Source organism: Sinohyriopsis cumingii, chromosome 11, assembly GCF_028554795.1.
Source record: "Sinohyriopsis cumingii isolate HCF-2022 chromosome 11, ASM2855479v2, whole genome shotgun sequence".
NCBI lineage: Eukaryota > Metazoa > Mollusca > Bivalvia > Unionida > Unionidae > Sinohyriopsis > Sinohyriopsis cumingii.
In genome coordinates, this window is record NC_142971.1 from 90,495,203 (window position 1) to 90,511,618 (window position 16,416).

The 16,416-nt window shown below is 33.0% G+C and overlaps 1 protein-coding gene across 1 annotated transcript in view; it reads right to left on the reverse strand.

Annotated features, from left to right (window-relative positions):
• The window catches only part of LOC149788966 (DNA repair protein complementing XP-C cells homolog), an 82,076-nt gene that overhangs the window by 45,025 nt on the left and 20,635 nt on the right, over positions 1–16,416 (reverse strand). The window contains exons 7-11 of the mRNA XM_089975113.1: positions 15,738–15,830; positions 9,896–10,368; positions 8,229–8,359; positions 4,927–4,977; positions 1,584–1,676 (exon numbers count right to left, since the gene is read on the reverse strand). Coding sequence (XP_089831239.1) covers positions 1,584–1,676; positions 4,927–4,977; positions 8,229–8,359; positions 9,896–10,368; positions 15,738–15,830 — 841 coding nt within the window. The remainder of the gene's footprint in view (positions 1–1,583; positions 1,677–4,926; positions 4,978–8,228; positions 8,360–9,895; positions 10,369–15,737; positions 15,831–16,416) is intronic.

The following is a 16,416-nucleotide window of genomic DNA, read 5'->3' on the forward strand; positions in this document are numbered from 1 at the left end:
TTTTTTCTTCAGGTCTCTTCCTCTGATTACCAATTCCTTAAAACTATGAGTATAACATTGACAATACAGAGTACTTAGAATGATAGAACTAATAACAGAGCACTTAAAGTGACAAAACTTGGAACACAATTTTTTAATTATTAAATATGTAAGGATACGTGTATAAATGACAATATGAAAATATGAATAATTCAATGGCTAGAAAGGAATCAAAAGAAACAGGAACACCATTAATGACACATTATATGTCCATCCTTGGTTTAATAGAACTCATAATAACCACAAGTACAGCATGGCTGGCTAAGGAAATTATTGACCAATGAATCTCAATGACCTGGACCTTTGGTCAAGATATGCCATCTAGAACTAACCTTAATGTGAAGAAACCATATCAGATTTACCATGACCATTCAAACCCAGAATCTGTAGCTTCCTTTATCAACCCAAAGTCATCCACAAATTTAGGTTAAGGAACTTACTCCAGAAGAAAAGTTATTCTGCAAACTCTCCTTTTTTTGCCATATTGGTCTTCACCTTTGAACTTTATGTCCCCCAAATCAACAGACATCTTCTACACCATAAATGCAAGCTGTTCACAAACTTCAGGCAAGGTATTTAATAATGATAATAGTAATGATAATAGTAATAATAATAATAATAATAATGTGGACTTAGCACAGTGCCTAATCTTTAGAAGCTCTAAGCACTTTACATTAACATATAACACACAAAAGCATACATCACCAGATTACAAAAGGGAATACCATGAAATTACAAAACAAAATAAGATGTTAGGTTTGCTTGGATGTCATGCATCAGGTGGGTTCTATTTATCATATTGAGGTTTCTCTTAGTAGCAAGAAGAGATGAAGGGTTAGGGACTGATGCAGTGAGATGGCATATGATGCAGAGTTCATGGGATATCAATAAAGACTTTATAATAGTATCATCAGGTCTATACAAAAATCCAATCCTAAGGGTGACCATGTTTATGAGTGATTTGGCTAACTGATTATTTGTGGTTGAAAATATGAATAGAATCTATTGAGGTGTATGGCCAGGGCAGTCAAAGTGAAAAGTAAAATTTCTAAGAATAGGCAGGTTGACACCAATCCTCCATGAGGTTAGGAAACTGCTCCAAAATGTGAGATTCAGTCAGCTTGTTTTCTCAACTATAAGGAGGGTGGCAGAGAGAGAAAAACAGGACTAACCTTTTATTATTCAAAAATTATTTTCTTCCTTTAGTCACACTGACCCTGATCTTGACATAGTATAAGCAATCAATAAAAGCGTGGTCCAGGTCTGTGATGTATAACTAATATTCTTGTGATGAAACAATTTTACTTTTTTCCAGCAACGGTAACCTTGACATTTGACCTTTTGATTCAAATATTAATAGGCTTCTTTCTTTTATCAAGAACAAATTACCTGCAAAGTTTGGTGAAGGTAGTTGATGTAGAACCAAAGTTATCATGCAGATAGAAAGATGGGTTTGACAGACTGTATCATATCAAAATCCGCTTCACCTAAATGTGGGTGTATAAATTGTGCAAAATGAATACTTTTTCATTTGTTGCTCTAACCATTGTTAAAAGCCAGAACATAATGGACTGGTTTTGCAGCTCTTCTCTCTATTTCATATGGCTTATTCAGCTGACAAGTGTGACAGTCTATGCCTGAAAAAAAAGAAGTGACTACTAGAAAACTTGGCAAGAATAAATGAAATTAAGCCATTGGTACTGTAATTAGCAAATCAACAGAACCAAGATAATCAAGCTTGCTAATCAGCATTTTCTGTGAAACAATGTTTCATGTTTTGAAAATCTTACCACTTCATTTGAGAGACATTAAAGAATTGAACTTTATATCTTCCAGGCTTCAAAAAGTTATGGAGCTTGATAATCAGCTACACACTGTGTGAATGACTGTAGTGAAGCAAAGGCAAGTTTTGATGTGTAATCGAGTGGTTCTTAACCCATGAGTTACGACTCCAAAACGGGTTGCCAAGCTGCATTAAGTGGATCGCTGATATCAACCTTAATAAACTTATATTTCCAACCTAGATGGATTTTTGCATTTAATTGGTTGCAAGGCTACTACCACAAATCTAATCTAGGTCGTATTCAAAAAGGTTAAGAACCAATGGTGTAATCGATATCCAAGCTTCTTTACTTCATGGATCCTGTAAAATATGAATTTAATTATTATAATTAAAATATACAGAAAAATAAATGAATCTCAGGAAATAAATGATAGAACTATATTGTAACAATTGTTTACAAAATAATATTATCAAAGCAAACATGAGGGGTGCATAAATACATAAGTAGATCCTTCTGATGTTACAAACTAAAAATCACTAGTTTTCTGTGACATGATGTGGTTTTTAACAATCTATAGTAAATGACTATTACAAAGGCTTGATACATTTTTTATTTTATAATTTTCCATTGATAGTGAAAATTTCACCAGTGCTTAGCAAATCCATTAGTCTGATGCCCAGCAGGCAAATAAATCAGCCTATCACCTTTACTCATACTGATTGGCAGTTTATGGGCTGATATCACCTGTTCATTAAAACATGCAAAACTCTGCAGAAAGTTTTGGCTGCACACATCGGTCTAAACTGTATACACTTACTGGTATTTATCATGGTTGTGGAGCTACCATCGACTTAAAGGTTCTTTTGTTGGCATGTACATTATATTGCCAGAGAAAATGTTTGGTGACTTGTAAATCCATGTGGAATACAACAACCCTCTGTCCTATGGCCATATTTAATTTTGCACTAGATATGACTGTTACCAATTGCCGGTATGGGTCTAAAGTGTATGCAGGTTTGTTCTGAAATATCTGCATGCAGCAAATTGCACATTTCAATAAATAGATGACATCAGACCCACAATTCATCCATTAGTATCAACACAAATTTGGAGGGCTGATTTATTGGACTAGATACCCAGGGCCCCTCTAAACTGAGACAGGGCCCCTCATGTATTCTAAATCTGCCTGTGAAAATTTAAATCACACTGATGAAATGCAGAAATTTATTTTCAAGTTGTTTAAATGCAAGTATATTATTAATATTGATCCAATGTATGCCTATTACCCACATCTACTTAGGCCAAGAAAATATGCGTGTTCCTACTGCACTGGTTTTAAAATTAGTCACTTGAGTAAGTATTTTGATCTTTTTTTATCATGTTAAATTGCTATAGTATTACAAGTTAAAGTTTAATGAATAATAATTCAGTTGTCCCTCACTCATGCAAAGCAGAAATTTAACAACTGACTGACAGCTTGTAGTAGAAAGAAGCAATTTAATAACTGTTAGACAATGGTGTACATAGAAGGAATTTAACAAAACAACTAAATGACAGCTTGTAGTAGACATGAAATGTTTGATGATTTCATTAACAACTGGCTGAAAGCTTGTGGTAGATCAAAGCAGATTAAGGATTCATCATGAAATGACTGACAGCCTGTTGTAGACAAGTGGAGTTAAGGATTCATTAGGAAATGACTGACAACTTGTGGTAGAAAGGTGGAGTTTAAGGATTCATAATGAAATGACTGACAGCCTGTTGTAGACAAGTGGAGTTAAGGATTCATTAGGAAATGACTGACAACTTGTGGTAGAAAGGTGGAGTTTAAGGATTCATAATGAAATGACTGACAGCTAGTGGTAGACATGAGGATTTTAAGGATTTATCATGAAATTACTGGCAGCTTGTGGAAGATATGAGGAATCAATAGATTTGTCAAATCAGTTTGGGATTGTTTAAGCAGGAGTTTAAGGATTCATCAACAAATGACTGAAAGAATTTAACAAATGACTTACAGCTTTGGGTAGACAGAAGAAGTTTAACAACTGACTGACAGCTTGTGGTAGATAGATGGAGTTTAAGGATTCATTAATTTATGACAAACTTACAGATTTCAATTACAAGCTTAAGCTGTACCCTTAAGTGTCACATCTGGCCTAGTGAACTTAAGCTTGATTTTTGTACTCGAATGTTTCAAGGCCATGTCATATGCCCATAAAATAAGCGTATAAGCGTAATTTTAATAGTGCATGTCATGCATAAATGAGTTATGTGACTTAATTGCCTTGAAATGATCCATGATCATCATTTAGATGTACAGTAAAACTTCATATGTCTACAAATTTACAGATTATTAAAGATAATCTGTGGGGAGGTAGAGAACCCAACTCAAATACAGTGTAACCTCATTTATCCCAAACAAATTTTTGCTGCTAAAATATCCAATAAAGGTGATTATCAGATAAACAGGTTCTCTTAAGAAATTGTTCACCACTGTTAATGCTTTAAAAAAAATGGCACCTGTCAGACAAATGGATGCAGGATAAGCAAAACTAGACCATAATGAACTCAAGAAACCGGGGATCAGAATGTAATATTTATAAGTAGTCACATATGTTAGCAAAGAAAACCTGGCAAAAACATATTTGTAATCTCTAATTTTACTGGATACCAATTTTAGTGACTTTTATGGTTACAACAATATGCAACCATAGACAACTAAAAAAAAAATTTATTCTGTGGAAGGAATAAAACACATTCCCAAAATCAATTTATTTAAATGCTGGGAAAAAATTCTCACATGAACAAAAATGCTCACCTACAAAAATAACTGAATTCACAGTTAGCTATATTATTAGTCCAGTCCACTTAAAATGATTATAACAGTATATACTTGCTTGCAAGTCAAGTCCAACTGCAAATAACACAGACCGGTGTCTATGTTGCTAGTTCTGATGATTACTCACAACAAACTGCAGAGGCCCAGATCAACCAGCACATTATGCAACAGCAGATCTGGGTCTGTATAGTTTGCTATTGGACTCAACTTATAAGCAAGTATATATACAGTATCTGCATGTTGTTAACATCATGTACTTACAAATCCACTTTTCTTCTGACTCCAAGTACACTTCTGTCCACTGATCAAAGTCTGAAGAAAACAATGAATAAAAAAAGCCTTTTCATTTCAATCAATAATGTCTCATAGATAATGTTACAATAGCCCCTATATCAAAACCAAGTTCAGAGTATACAGTATATACTAACTTATAATTTGAGTCCAAGTGAAAACTGCCCAGACCAAGATATGCTGTCAGATAATGCACCAGCAGATCTGTGTCTATGCAGTTTGCTAGCAGTAATCAGTAGACAAACATCAGCCTCTGATCTGCTGGCATACTATGCAATGGCAGATCAGGGTCTATGCTGATTGCAGATGGACTCAACTTGTTAGCAAGTACACATGGTAAGTTTTGATGACTTTGTTTAGCTTATCTAACAAACAAGAACAAACATTGCTTAAACTTGTTGCTTTGTCTATTCATAAATATTAGAGGTAATATACCAGTTTACCATGGTATTTATTTCCAGTGGTACATATTATCATACTTTCTCAATGTACCAGTACTTCAGTAGTTTCTGTCAGTAAAGAAAGTATAGATATTCTGAAGTAATCTTCTTACAAATTTTATGATATTAAAAGTATGTCTTCCATTTTTCATGACAAAATAATTTCCAAATAATTATTTTTAAAATTATTTTTACAGAAATAGTTACATCTGTCACAAATTAATTTTGAATATCACAAATATATTTATGAAACTTTAATCACATGTCTGACATGTGGCAAACATGCCAAAATGGCATTCAAATGGGACCAAATTATCAATCAGCTGTGTAGTGTTGGTACAATTTCTTTTACAGGGTGTCATCTAGAGTGTAAGCTTAATCATCCCACTTTACCTACAATTTCTGGATGACAAATTATATAACAATTAACACACACAAAGCAGATTCACTGACTACAGGGTATTGACCATTTAATTTTCTTGTGGGGAGCAGGGGTTAGCTGCAATTTTGTTTTGAGAAAAGATTTTTTTTTCACCTCTAGATAATTAATTTCTTAAAAATAATATAATGGACATAATATGGTGTTAGTTTTCCAGCTACGTGAGAGCCAAACATGTAAAACAATGACCCCTGCAGCAAAAAATAAATAATTTGTCCCTAATATAATTGTGGTATATCATGGTGCATATCATGGTATGTTCAAAAATACCACAGCATACCATTATACAAATATGTGCATATGTAGTGAAAAATATCAATTGCAACTAGGAACCCTGTAACACTATTTTAACTTGTTCTCATTACTTTTTCAATTTTGTTTTTTGTTGTGTATTGATGATACAAAATTATGAGCCCAAAGAAATCATTGGTCCCTGAGCACAAAAGATTACAAAATCAGCAAGACTACCTCATCCAAGTATCTGGGAAGGCTGAGGTGCATTATGGGAAGGCTGAGGTGCATTACTGAAGTAAAGTCTGTAACCTCTGCAACTTAACAAAAATAAAATGCTGCCAAAACATGACAAGTATCAATTTTAGAATAGACTATGAACTAATTTGGCTACAGATTTACTATACTGCACAAAATTTGAGTGCCTACCTTTTACAGATCTTAGCACTTTGCAATGACAAAATACTTTGAAACATATGGTACAAGTTTTTGGTTTTAATAAGGTGAATCATGTGATTTGTACTAAATTTGCACTTTCTTTGAAGACTGAGTGTTTCCACAATATATGTATACATGCAACTTCAAATGCTTTACAGATAAGTGTGTCATTTAGCCCAGAATTCTGTAAAATATGCATACAAGTTCAGTCTAAAAATTTCTCCAATCCGAAGAAAACCTTCATTCCTTATGAAAAAAAAGAATCTTACTGTCTGAAAACCTATTTGCTAATGACAACATTCTGTGGTCCACTGAGTGCACTCAAAAGACTAAATTCATTGCATTTAAACTCCAGCTAAAGGAAAAATCCAGCCATTAAACTTCATATCATTATATTAATTCTTATGAAATTCTAAGCTATTGCACCAATTTTCAATCTTATGGCTAATTCAATAATTAATATACAGGCTGAAACTGAATAGTCATATGGCAGTGTCATGTTAGCTCTATCTAGGTACTTCAATACAGATTAAATGAACTCCAATTCTCTTCAGGTGGTATCACACCAGCATATATATTGCTGATGACAACTAATGGGATGTACGTTTTTATTTGAGGTTACATACCTTGGATTGCTTCAATATTTGTACATTTTTAAACACTTTGCACAGTTTTTATTAAAAAGGATTTTGAATAAAATCAAACATGTATGCACAAGAATTCTGCATTTTTTAAATGTAGTAAATCAATTCTTTTTCAAACACAATCTATACAAAATTCCATAAAAGATCCACTTTGTTTCAATTAAAATCTCATAAATGTCTTTATACTTATAAAGAAAAGTAATCTAACAATAGATAAGTTTATTTCAAATGAACAAAAAACTGACCATAATAATGCTATGTTTCATTTATTTGTTTTAATATAATATGTACTCACTTATTATTCCAGTCAAACAACAAATATCCTGATCTGCCATATCATAATGAATCTGCCAATTAGGATTAATGTTGTTTATTCTACTGACTACTCATAACAAACTGCACAGAACTAGATCTGCCAGCACATTATGAGCAGATATATACTGTAATTAGAGTTAGAAGAACTAAGACCTAAGATGTTAAATTATGTTTCACAAACACAGTCAACATACTGACTATGGAATGAATGCATCATTGACATGGTTATCTTGTCTGATTATGAATCCTTCATAGCACATGGCAGACTCAATTTTTTAATGATCACATACATAATCCATGAATTAGATGAAATCTGTGGTTAACAGCTGTTCATTCTAATATCATATTTGTGGTTGTTTTGTTTTATTTTAAAAAAACATCCAATTTGTGACTAAAAATGCAGCAAGGTCATTTTGCTCACTTGCAATATTAGTATATACAAATGCTATCTCTCATTCTCAATCATACAAATTTTTGGAATTAAAAGCAAATTAGAAGCAATGATATACATCACAAATGCAGTGGTCAATGAGAAAATGGTGATCTCTTGTGATGAAACACTGGGAGATCAAAGGATGATTTCTCCTTTAATGGCATGCGAATTGTGTTCAATCAATTTTTACAGGTATAATAATTTTATTTAACTCTATCAATTCCGAACAAATTATACCTTTGCTAGGATGTTCATTTTACATACTGCAGTGCAATTTGCCTCTCTTTATTGCTTTTTTATTCTTATCAAATCTTTTGCAGGACAATACTCACCAGTTGTTTCTATGGTCAAACTTTCATCTGAATCTGAGGAAACAATCTTTTTATTTTTGGATCCCTTTGTTTTCCTTGTTAGTTTAGGACTTCGGAAAGTAACAGTATCCTTGTCAAAGTCAACATCAGAACTGTATAAATTTTTTAAAAAATACATAAATTGTAAACTGAAAAATGAACAGTTTTAAATCAATGTTAATTGTTTATTGACAATGATTTACCCACTATTATTGTAACAGTCAACATTCATGGTCTTTTGTTTATGGAAACTTGTATTATACTTACAATTATTAAGATATAATTAGTAACTTTCTGGTTGTAATCATTTGTAATCATGACTACACTGTGCGATTACAGTGCCAACGAACGATGATAACGATTATGATAACAATTTTACAGCTTCTGAAATCAATGATTAGGATTATGATTACAGCTCATACTGAAACTGATTGTATCTGCAAATGGAATACGCTCCAGCCCAGTGGATCTATGTTGTGGTGTTCCACAGGGGTCTGTTCTTGGACCTGTTCTCTTCATTCTGTACACTCAGTCGCTCTCAAGTGTCATAGATCATCATCCAGTGTCTCACCAATTGTACGCTGATGACACCCAAATATACAAATCTAGCCACCCAACTGAAGTTGATACTACCATCCAAGGTGTAGAGAGGTGCATTTCTGATGTGAAATCATGGATGACATGTAACAAGCTGCAGACGAATGATGATAAAACTGAGGCCATTCTGATCACGACACAAAGATTTTCTCATTCACATCCTTTACCTCAAACAATAAATATCAGGAACACCAACATTAACTTCACACAATCAGTATGAAACCTAGGTGTTACTCTGGACAGTACTCTCACATTACACCAACATGTCATGAACATATGCAAGACTGCATATCTTGAGCTGAGACGCATCAGCTCAATTCGCAAATATCTTTCAGTTGATGCCACTAAAACACTTTTGTGTTCATTAGTACTTTCATGACTGGACTATTGTAACTCAATTCTGTCTGTTTCATCTCAATATCTGCTCCAGAAACTTAAAAAAGTTCAAAACACAGCTGCTTGGTTCATACTTAGAGTACCACAATCAGAGCACACTTCCCTGCTGCTCTGTACCCTACACTGGCTATACATTCGATCCAGAATCAAACACAAAATTTGTTCTCTGTGCTATGTTTCACTGTCGGACTCTAGTCCAACATATCTATTCGACCTCACTCATGTGTACACACCAGCAACATACTTACGCTCCTTTTCTGACAATCGTATACTCATTATTCCCACTATGAAAACAGAGTAATGTTTCCTACCTTAACTATTCTCAGCATGTTTTTTAAAAAATGTTTTCTAATTTCATGGTGTTTGTTTTTGTAATCATATCATTATATGTTTTTTATCTTATAGGTGTTATCTAATGTTGTAAAGTGCTTAGAGCTTCTAAAGATTAGGCGCTATACAAAGTCCTCATTATTATTATTATTATTACAATCAATTACAATTACAACTGTGTTCGGCCCTGTACCTGCTTTAGATATCTCCATACTAAATACAAAATTTGAAGAAACAAAGTACTCACACAATTTCCCACATGAGAATCAATTAATTTATTTATTATAATCTACATCTAAAAGTTCACCCTATAAGGAAACTCTTACCTAATTTCCACTATATCGTCTGTGTTTATCCTAATTCTACCAGAATCTTTTGACTTTTTCTGATTGTTTCCTTTTCTCTCTTTATAGCTTTCATCTGAATCAGTGTCATCCTCCACTGGTATAAAGTCTTCTTCTGAATCATCAATATCCTCCTCCTCTTCCTCTTTCTCCTTATAGACACTGGGTGCCAACTTAGAAGCACACTGTCTACGGGTTTTATTTTTTGCAGTTAACTTTTTTGATGAATTTTCACCCTCTATAGCAATTGGATCACTCTTTTCTTCAGGCAATGTCTTTCTCTTTGTACTTTTATCTTTTCTTTTAGAATCTGAGTTTATTGCTTTGTCTTTCCTCTTTGATTCTCCTTTCAACACATCTTTTTTGGATGCTGATGCTTCTTTTTTCTCATCATTCTGTGCTTGTTTGCGTATTTTTGCAGGATTCCCCTTAATTTTAGTCTTTAACCTGGATGACTAAAAAAGAAAGAGCTGTATGGAATCTTTTGTCTCATCTGTGAATGGTATTAAAATAATGTAGGTCTCTGATGAAACCTGTGTATGACATTATGATAATGTAGCTTTCTGAGAAATCCTGTCTCATGTGTGAATAACATTATGATAATGTAGCTTTCTGATGAATCCTGTGTCTCACCTGTGAGTGACATTATGACACTGAAGCTTTCTGAGAAAACCCTCATGCCTGTGAATGACATTATGATAATGTAGCTTTCTAAGAAATCCTGTCTCATGTGTGAATAACATTATAATAATGTAGCTTTCTGATGAATCCTGTGTCTCACCTGTGAGTGACATTATGACACTGAAGCTTTCTGAGAAAACTCTCATGCCTGTGAATGACATTATGATAATGTAGCTTATTAAGAAATCCTGTCTCATGTGTGAATAACATTATAATAATGTAGCTTTCTGATGAATCCTGTGTTTCACCAGTGAATGACATTATAACACTGAAGCTTTCTGAGAAATCCTGTGTCTCACTTTTGGATGATATAATAATTTAGCTGCTTATTCAACAGGCAATACAAGAAATCCTAGCATAAACTTTAGGTAGATAGTAATATTACACCAAGTTTCAGTCAACTGATGTAGAAGATTTAATTATTTTCTTCAAAACTTTACACAGATCTTAACATGGTCACTGTGATCACAGATGAGATGGAAAACCATATAAAGATAAAAACTTTTAGAAGTATTATTCCAGTTTCAGCTGAATGCAATAACTGATGCTGGGAATATATGACTTTCAAGAACTTTGACTGAAATCCTGGTTTTATTCCAGGACACACAATTGCAGGACTCACACTACTCAATATATAAATTCAACTTGATGCACAAATATTGCACTTCACATTTTCGAGATCCAACATCATTTCTTTATTAAATACCTAATAAATTCAGAAGATTTTACCACCTTTTTTCAAGATGGAAATGGGGATTCCCTTAAACAAATTTTCATTTCTAGAACAGGCCATGGAAAATTTAATGTTGACACCATTTTCAGAAAGTTATACCAATGTCCCCCCATTCACAGATAAACAAATAGAGCTATTAAAAATGGGTGCATGGCAAAGGTCCCCACTGACACTGCCATCAACTCAGTACAGCCTTAAACAGATAAATTTATGAAACCACAGATGGGAGAAGATGGGCATGCAGGAGGGCATAACTCTGCTAAATGGCATTTATGGGACATAACTCCTCAAGATGCTCACAAGGAGTGCTTTAAATCCAACTCCTTCAAGATCTCTTCAATACAATCAACATAACATTCGAAAACATGAAGTTGAAAGACAAGTGCCATAACTCTATTAAAACGATGAAGAAGACATGACAAAACCCATAAATGCTCAAAGAAACAATGTTCCAATTAAATTACATCAGAATATGTTGAATTGTTCTTGAGCTACGTGGATTTAATTAGCAACTTTACATGTGAAGACAATAATTTGCTTAACAAGGCATATTAACTCAGTCCAAAATTATATAAAAGGGCAAATTTAATTCTATGAGACAATGCTCAAATCAAATAGCAATGGAATATGCTGAATGGTTCTCAAACTATACTTCATGCAAGAAACATTCCGAGTGAAGAAATGAAACTATCATGAGCCATAACTCTTTAAAAAAACAGAGTTCATGAAACAAAACCTACAATTTAACATACAATTCTTTGTAGTCAGGAAGACTGGTAGTTCTGCAGAATTCTCACTTGTCCTTCCAACAAATCAAACTTTACTAGCCACCAGACTACTGAAATTATGAAAACTACTTGTCTCTCAGGAAATTTACTACTCTTGGACTAGCAGATTGCTGTTAATTTATAACCTTGGTCTTACCTTGATTTAGATCAATGAGACAAATATCCATATTAAATTGCAGAATATATTCAACGGTTATTGAGCTAAGCTGGTTACAAGCAACATGCATGTGAAGATACAACAGTAACTACATAACCCTCTCAACAAGAAGGACAGGGCCAACATGTTGAGACTACAATCAAAGGATTGTTATAGCATGCAAAAGCTTGACCCAATGTCAAAAAGTAAACCCAGCATATTGCACATAGGAAATATAAGCAAAATTAAAACCTTTAACCAACACCTTAACACAGATTCTCAGACTGGCCTTGACCGCAATATCAAAGAGAGGATATCAAAGAAAAAAAAAGCACATGGTGTTCAACTTACTGACCCTATAGCCACATCTAGGCATTCAACTCTGGCGGAAAAGTGGAGTATGGGGAAATATAATGTCCCAGATTTATAATGAACTGGATAAAATGTTTATTAAAATATAAGAAATGGAATCAAAACTGTAAACCAGAGATGTACCGTATTTCATGTAATTTTTCATACACGAAAAAATAATGATTAATTTCAGTGTACGAAAAATTATACATAAAATATATAATTATCATTTTGTGGTACTATCTGTGTATGAAAAATAATGGGTTCGTAACCCAACAACTTCTACGGAACACACGTTACTCAACAACCTAACGGTACAAATATACAAAATAAATGTATATTTTCTGTCTCATTCTGCTCTCTACAAAAGAATTCAATTACAATAAAAATAAAAGTACTCAAAAAGATTTGTGTTATTATTAGTGTGAGAGAGAGAGAGAGAGAGAGAGAGAGAAAGAGAGGATAATGTCTCAGTGTGCAAGCTTATTTGCATTTAGAACACACTTCTTTGTAGCTGTTATGGTGTATAATGTTGGCAATTCATTCTTGTTTTAATTACAATATACAATGTCAAAACAAACACATGTCTATGCAGTGAATTATAACTGGTGGTTCTTTGATAACTTAATCACCTGTTTCATTATTTGATGCCTCATTTACAAATTTATGAGAAGTTTTAATTGAAGCAACAAATAGTTGTTTTTCATTCGAAATTATGCTCAGAAGAAAAATACATTGGTAGTTTGACACATCAATATCATATAATGGTATTTTTTCAAAGCCATTTGAAATGCAAACTTCTCTTCTTGATTCAAGTAAAAACCACAGAAGTACGTGGTTTAAATATTAATAAACAAAATTATAAGTGACCTTTGTGCACAATTATAAATGGTGAATCTTTTTATCTTACTTACTTGATTCATTATTCAATGTCTTACTTAAAACGGACCCAAAGTAAAATCACTGTTTATATCATACACTTAGCAAAACAATACTTTCATCATTGGACGTATATAAATCGTAACTTGGCATATTTTTGAAGATGTTTGAAATCGGAACCTTCCCAATTTTAACACATCAAAATATGAGGTTCAAAATAATACCAAAAAGAAAACAAAAACAACCATTAAAACCCACCTTAATTGTATATGATCAGAATTACATTCTCTTAATTTTTAAAAACAAAATGTCAATACAGTATTTTCGATCATTTTTGCCAACATGCATGTGTGAGTTTTTTGTGTGATTTAGATTTTTAATGTAGCTTTAAAAAATTTTCCAGTCATATGCTACAATATCTGCAGTGTGGTAGTTTAAAGTGATGTCTAGCACTGGGGCATCATGCCACAGACATGTAGCATGATGTCCAACCCAGTCACATTATCCTGACACCAGGCCAACCAGTCCTAACACATACCTCTTAATGCTGAGCGCCTAGCAAGGCAGCTGTTAGTACCATTTTTAGAAGTCTTGGTATGACTCAGCCAAGGTTTGAATCTATGACCTCCTGCATCTGGGGCAAATATAAGTGACAAAATAACTCTGAACAAAAACTTTATTCCCCATTACAGTTCCAACCACAAAGCAGAATGCTGGAGCAATACCATAAAAACTGAGTAAGAGTAATGGAATTATAAGTGATGAATACACTTTAACTAGAATGATGTGCTCCTCAATATGATTCCCATTCCAATGGCCCCACCCAGGCAAAGAAGTGATACCAAGAAAAGGGAAGTATGCAATGATATATTCCAAATATGAAGTGAATACTGAGAAAAAGGGAAGTATGCGATGATATTATATTCCAAATGTAAAGTTAATACTGAGAAAAGGGAAGTATGCAATGATATTATATTCCAAATATGAAGTGAATACTGAGAAAATGGAAGTATGCAATGATATTATATTCCAAATATGAAGTGAATACTGAGAAAATGGAAGTATGCAACGATATTATATTCCAAATATGAAGTGAAAACTGAGAAAAGGGAAGTATGCAATGATATTATATTCCAAATATGAAGTGAGTACTGAGAAAATGGAAGTATGCAATGATATTATATTCCAAATATGAAGTGAATACTGAGAAAATGGAAGTATGCAATGATATTATATTCCAAATATGAAGTGAATACTGAGAAAATGGAAGTATGCAATGATATTATATTCCAAATATGAAGTGAATACTGAGAAAATGGAAGTATGCAATGATATTATATTCCAAATATGAAGTGAATACTGAGAAAATGGAAGTATGCAATGATATTATATTCCAAATATGAAGTGAATACTGAGAAAATGGAAGTATGCAATGATATTATATTCCAAGCATGAAGTGAATACTGAAAAAGGGAAGTATGCAATGATATTATATTCCAAATATGAAGTGAATACTGAGAAAAGGGAAGTATGTGATATTATATTCCAAACATGAAGTGAATACTGAAAAAGGGAAGTATGCAATGATATTATATTCCAAATATGAAGTGAATACTGAGAAAAGGGAAGTATGTGATATTATATTCCAAGCATGAAGTGAATACTGAAAAAGGGAAGTATGCAATGATATTATATTTCAAATATGAAGTGAATACTGTGAAAAGGGAAGTATGTGATATTATATTCCAAATATAAAGTGAATACTGAGAAAAGGGAAGTATGCAATGATATTATATTCCAAATATGAAGTGAATAATGAGAAAATGGAAGTATGCAATGATATTATATTCCAAATATGAAGTGAATACTGAGAAAAGGGAAGTATGTGATATTATATTCCAAGCATGAAGTGAATACTGAAAAAAGGGAAGTATGCAATGATATTATATTTCAAATATGAAGTGAATACTGAGAAAAGGTAAGTATGTGACAATATTATAGTATAAATATGAAGAGAATAGGGTGAGTAATTACTGAGACAGAAATGTTGGGGAAAAAACAATTTAACCTTTCCGTGTGCTGAAAGTGCTAGATGTTCATACGTGGGGACAAAACAAATCATATTCATTGTCAGGTAAATAATTTGTAACTGCTGGTAATAAAGCATAGATATTTCAACTATACATACATACTTAACATTAATTTACATTCCTCGTTAACAGAAACTAAATGAAGGTTATCATAAAGAAAAATTACAGTTTCCATTCCAGACAACTTGAGAGGCAATGGCTGAAGTGACATCACCAATCTCGTCAAAAATCCAAGACTTCTTAGCAAGATAACACACACCTGAAAAGAATGGAATTTCTTACATATTGCATTCTCATCCTAGAAATTTTTATTTAAAATATCTTTCTGCACTATCAAAACTAAAATCCCAATAAACAAAATAAAAAAGAAGCCACACTGTAAAAAACAGTGAATTCTTTGTAGCCTCCTATAATGGTCACTGCCCTTCAAAGAGAAGGCCTGTTGTTGAGCACACGAGCAAACTATTACTGTAAAATGTATGGCCTTGAACCAAGGTCAAAAGATTGAGTGCACATGTCAGAATGAATTGTCTTAGCTTTGTAATGAATCATTTAAAGAAATGAAAAATAATCCGTCAAGGGTTTTATGTAATACAAGCAAAGAAAACACTTAACCAAACACTTTGACACAAATTCTGAGTGTGACCTGGACTTAAAATGTCATATGGGCTAGTGAGTACATCGTAGAATGGACTATCTTAAGTTCATAATGATTTATACCAAATATGCTGAGAATATATAAAAGAATGAACACACACACAAACACAGAGCCAGCCAGCCAGCAAGTCATACATATATACATACATTCACACAAACACATATCGAGTGTACACTCATGGATGATA